The sequence below is a fragment of the Coffea eugenioides genome, chromosome 4 (assembly GCF_003713205.1).
Source record: "Coffea eugenioides isolate CCC68of chromosome 4, Ceug_1.0, whole genome shotgun sequence".
In the NCBI taxonomy this organism is placed as follows: Eukaryota; Viridiplantae; Streptophyta; class Magnoliopsida; order Gentianales; family Rubiaceae; genus Coffea; species Coffea eugenioides.
The window spans coordinates 24,716,892-24,722,147 of NC_040038.1; the positions used below are offsets into that span (position 1 = coordinate 24,716,892).

The following is a 5,256-nucleotide window of genomic DNA, read 5'->3' on the forward strand; positions in this document are numbered from 1 at the left end:
AAATTTCTCAATTAACCCCGCTAAAATTAAGGTCTAAAATTGATTTGACAAGTAAGTTGCTTACCCGTTCTGCGCCCGATTGGGTTCAATTTGGACCACGCCAAAGACTTGTACTCTTTTGCTTCGTCAGGCAAAAGTTAATAAATCAATGAGGACGCCCATTGAATTTTATATTACCGCCTAACCCGCCCTGCCCCAAACATCTGGCGCCAAATTTATCCCCCCACCTTCCCCAGGCCACAGCACCAAGCCTCCAAATCTCTGCCAATAAGTCAAAACATACATTTTAACAAAATCCCGCCAAAAAGTCCAAAGGATGAAAATTTTCAAAAACCTTTCTGCAGAAGCCGCCAATCTCCCCCCAAAATACAAGAACCCTTCCTCCCTCTAGTCTCTTTATTCATTTCTCCTTTTTCAATCTTCACTCTTCTCTCTCTAGCTTCTCACCGACGATTTCTCTCAGGAACAAGCTTTTTACTCTCAGTTGAATTTCTAATTTTGCTTTCTACATAGTTGATAGAAACTGATATACATAGAGCAGAAGGAGAGGTTGAAGAGAGATGGCGAAAACGGTGAGTCCTGAAGCGATTTCCACCATTTTAGCCAACCCATCACCGGAGTCTTCCTCTGATCTACCCGAAATCGTGGTCCAAGTTCTGGATCTCAAGCCCACTGGCAATCGATATATGTTAGTCCTTTTCTGTCTTGATTTTTCTTATATGCTTTTAGATCCGTTTATTGTTTCCGTAGAGCGTTCCTGCTTTATATTCTTTATAAATTTCAGAATATGACTGTACTAATTCAGATTTAAGAGAAATACTAAATTGAGATTGATTATTGAGAATTTAAGATGCGCAGTTTTCTTTATTTTTGAAGTTTGATTAGGTATAGGTATTGATTTTTTTTCCTTGATGTTTAAATTTAACAAGTTATTATTGAGTTTTATGAAGAACTGTGTTCTGGTCTAGCTACCGCCTACCTGGATTTAGCCCTTAAGAGTAATTTGTATTGGGGTGAGATTCTGTACTTTAGAAAGTTTTGAATTTTGATTTCGTTAGGGTTTTGAACAATTTGAAACATTTAAGAAAAATAGTTTTTGATTCGTGGTTCAGGTTCACAGCCAGTGATGGGAAAATGAAGCTCAAGGCCATTCTGCAATCTGGTTTGTCGTCTGAAGTTGTATCAGGGAATATTCAGAATTTAGGCCTTGTGCGAATTCTTGATTATACACTCAATGACATCCCAACCAAGAATGAAAAGTGAGTTTCTATAATCAATGCCTAATTCTTCAGTTTACAGAAGTATGAATAGTTGTTTTAATGTATTTATGTATGGTTGTTGTGTAGATACTTGATTGTAACGAGATGTGAGGCAGTGTCTCCAGCACTTGATGCTGAATACAAGGCTGAGGCTAATAATGCTGAAGAAACTAGCATTGTCTTGAATCCAAAGGAGGAAGTTGATGTTATGAAAATGGAAGTGAAGAATGGAGGGCCTGGCATCATTTTAAAGCCTAAGCAAGAAATTGTTGCCAAATCGGCTGCTCAGATTGTGAATGAACAGAATGTAAAGTAAGCACTATATGATGTGCTTGCATTTTAATACATAGGTCGTAATTTGTAGGATGACTAGGTTATTTGCTGATTCCTTTTGTTCAAGCAAATGTAAAGCTTCCCTATGAGGCCTGATCTTGTTAAGTTGTGATTGATTTCAGTATGGCACCTGCTGCTCGAATGGGAATGAACAGAAGAATTTATCCACTTCTTTCATTGAATCCTTATCAAGGAATGTGGACAATTAAGGTCCGTGTTACTTCCAAGGGGAGTGTGCGAACTTACAAAAATGCCAGAGGTGAAGGGTGTGTGTTCAATATAGAGTTAACAGATGAAGATGTAAGTTATGATTTTCATCTTCTGTACAAAGCCTGATGTATTGGTACTCTATTTTGTCATATAATCATTAATTGTCTTTCAGGGTACACAAATACAAGCCACAATGTTCAATGATGCTGCAAGGAAGTTCTACGATAAGTTTGCATTGGGAAAGGTTTATTACATATCAAAGGGAACTCTTAGAGTTGCTAACAAGCAATTCAATACTGTAAAAAATGATTATGAGATGAACTTGAATGAAAATTCTGAAGTGGAGGAGGTGAGCAACGAAGCAGCTTTTATTCCTGAAACAAAGTACATTTTTGTCCCAATTGATGAATTGGGTCCCTATGTCAATGGGAGGGAGCTTGTTGGTAAACACCTTCCTTCAGCTATTTGTACTATTATTTATCCTTTTTCCCTAAGAGCAATTTAATGATTTGGATGACTTTGTCTTGTAGACGTTATTGGTGTAGTTCAAAGTGTGTCTCCTACTGTGAGCATTAGGAGGAAAAGTAACAATGAGACCATCCCAAAACGTGACATAACTATTGCAGATGAAACGTAAGCTACCCCTCATGGTTTTGTCTTATAGTAATTATTCCTTTTGTTAATTTTAAGGTTGATAAAAACAATAAGAATATATTTCCAGGAAGAAGACTGTTGTGATTTCTTTATGGAATGATCTGGCCACCACTGTTGGACAAGAATTGGTGGATATGGCTGATAAATCTCCAGTAGTTGCAATCAAGACCCTTAAAGTTGGAGATTTTCAAGGTAATGATTATGTCCCAATAACAATTGATAATTTAAAATTTTCAATAAGACTTCTAAAATTTTTTGCTACAATGTTTTAGGTGTCTCTTTGTCAACTTTGAGCAAAAGCGTTGTAGCAATTAATCCTGAAATACCTGAAGCAAAGAAGTTGAGGAACTGGTAAACTGCCATTCCAGATGTTAGTAAGATGCCACTATATGTAATCCCTTAGAAGGTTTTTTGATTATCTGTGCAGGTTTGATTCTGAAGGCAAAGAAACTTCACTAGCCTCTGTTGGTGCTGGTTTGAGTCCCACTACCAAAGGTGGAGCAAGATCCATGTACTCTGACCGAGTCTTTCTGTCTCATATTGTCAGTAATTCATCTTTGGGAGAGGACAAGGTATTTGTTCCTTAGACTTTTGCAAACATTCAAACTTCTACCTTGCTGCGTAGAGTGTTGCCAAAGACGTCTTCAGAGTACTGTTCTATTAGCATTGCTATCCTTAACTGCATGTTCTTTGTTTTGGGCAGCCTGTCTTTTTCAGCATAAAGGCATATGTGAGTTACATCAAGCCAGATCAAACAATGTGGTATAGGGCATGCAAGACATGTAACAAGAAAGTAACAGAAGCTATTGGGTCTGGCTACTGGTGTGAGGGATGCCAGAAGGATGATAATGAGTGCAGTTTGAGGTTCAAACCTCAAATATAAACTAGTTTGTCAGTTTGCTAATCATATTTTTTGAAATGTTACAAATGCTTTGTCTTGATTTCAGATATATAATGGTAGTTAAGGTATCTGATGCAAGTGATGAGGCCTGGCTCTCTGTTTTCAATGAAGAAGCAGAGAAAATACTTGGATGCTCTGCAGATGAGCTTAATAAGTTAAAAACTGAGGTGAAAAGTCTGCATTTCGAAATTTGATCCAGTACTTTGTTTTCCATGTTCCTGATGGATAATACTCGAGTCTAGTGCAATCTCTTCCTTACCATATTTCTAATTGATTGTTTAAATGTTGACTTTGTCAGGAAGGGGAAACATCTTACCAAATGAAATTGAAGGAAGCTACATGGGTGCCTCACCTTTTCCGAGTTAGTGTCACACCACATGAATACAATAATGATAGGAGGCAGAGGATAACAGTCAGAGCTATTGTTCCTCTTGATTATGCAGCAGAATCCAGATATTTGATGGAAGAAATATCAAAAATGAAAATCTCTCAGTAGTATGGCTGGATGTTGTTTTGCTTGAATCATGATATTTAGTCAATGCGCTTTCATCTTTTTAAAGGTGTTTTGGCATGATAATGACTACTGACTCCATGGGCTATATCATGCCAGTGTAAAATATGTGCTCTTTTGATAGCATAGCTCGATCTTTGCTTTTTCAAGGATGTAATTAAGCAGTTGCTAGAATTCAGTGCATTCTAACTGTTGACTAATTTATGGAGCCAAGGCCATTCCTTTTCTTAATAGAGTGATGTTTCATGTATTTTATAATTTTTTTTCCAGAATTGCTGATTCTTTGCTACTCTTCACACGAGGTTCTGTGCTCTTGAAAGCTATGATAGTATGTATACCACTTTGTTCAAACAAAACTAGAAAAACAATGAATCAGGATATTTGAGCTACAGGTTTGGCTTTGAGGCAAGCTACAAAGGAAATTTGACCAGGTAAACTGGATTCTCAGTTTCATAGCCTTAATCACGTGAAATAAGAAAACAGTTGCTTCACTTCCTGCCTTCTGTAAGAAGCAAAACAAAATTGTTCTTTTGTTGCTTCAGGCATGCTAGAAACCCATAGAACTTAATTAAATATATCACAGGAATGTGTGCAATATTTCTGGCGCACCCAGCTTCCAAACGAAAACTTACTAGTAAGTTTAGTATTTGATTTTCAAGGAAACATTTAATTCAACCGGATTCATTACATTATACCAGTCTTCCAAGAGTAAGCCTAATCTTTTCAGGAGTAAAACTCCTAGTCTCACAGTTTATGACTACCTTTTCCAATTTTGTCGCTTCAAATTAAATTGTTGATTTGTGAGGATCCGAAAAAATTTCTTTATTTTATTTTATTTCTTCAAATACATTTTCATTACTTTACTTTATTGCCTTAATTTTCTAGATATTTTTATAAGTGAATCAAATTTTTAAATCATTTTTCTTGTATAAGTTAGTACATGTTAAGTTCGTAGTACATTAGAGAAGTAGGATCCATTAATGAGGTAGGTGCGATAAATTTTTTAAGATTAGGAGAAATTTTGTGCAAAGGAATATTATTTCATAAGGTGTTATGGAATAATTAGAGATTAGCAAGATATTTTAGTAATTGAAAGACAAAAGAAATGAGGATTAACCTTGGAAGGACATTTGTCACAAAATCCATGGAGCTTTGACTTTGATTTGGACTATTCTTGTCCTTTAATAAAAACAAAAAAAATTGACCAAAAATAACCATCATCTTTCTGTTTCTTGGCCGAATGCTTGAGAGAGAAAAGAGAGAAAAAAAAAGCTTCAACTTTAACCTCCATTTTTTGCTTGAATCTTTGAGTTTTCACCATAAACTTGTAATCTACTCCATAAAAGTTGACCTTTAGGAAAAATTAAGGGCTTTGGTGAAAAGATTTT

At 36.0% G+C, this 5,256-nt stretch overlaps 1 protein-coding gene across 1 annotated transcript; it reads left to right on the plus strand.

Annotated features, from left to right (window-relative positions):
• Positions 1 to 390: 390 nt before the first annotated feature.
• On the plus strand, positions 391 to 4,099 carry LOC113768267 (replication protein A 70 kDa DNA-binding subunit B-like). The gene is made up of 12 exons (XM_027312548.1): positions 391 to 688; positions 1,113 to 1,259; positions 1,347 to 1,571; positions 1,715 to 1,892; positions 1,975 to 2,245; positions 2,333 to 2,435; positions 2,524 to 2,648; positions 2,729 to 2,807; positions 2,884 to 3,028; positions 3,160 to 3,320; positions 3,404 to 3,524; positions 3,656 to 4,099. The coding sequence occupies exons 1-12, from the start codon at positions 561 to 563 to the stop codon at positions 3,851 to 3,853; spliced, it is 1,881 nt and encodes a 626-aa protein (XP_027168349.1). The 5' UTR covers positions 391 to 560; the 3' UTR covers positions 3,854 to 4,099.
• Positions 4,100 to 5,256: the final 1,157 nt, after the last annotated feature.

Excerpts from the sequence above, each read along its gene's own strand:
- LOC113768267 (XM_027312548.1), top strand. The coding sequence starts at position 561 with ATGGCGAAAACGGTGAGTCCTGAAGCGATTTCCACCATTTTAGCCAAC. Across the intron at positions 1,572-1,714 it reads GTGAATGAACAGAATGTAAA|TATGGCACCTGCTGCTCGAA; the intron begins GTAAGCACTATA and ends GATTGATTTCAG. Across the intron at positions 3,525-3,655 it reads TTAATAAGTTAAAAACTGAG|GAAGGGGAAACATCTTACCA; the intron begins GTGAAAAGTCTG and ends TGACTTTGTCAG.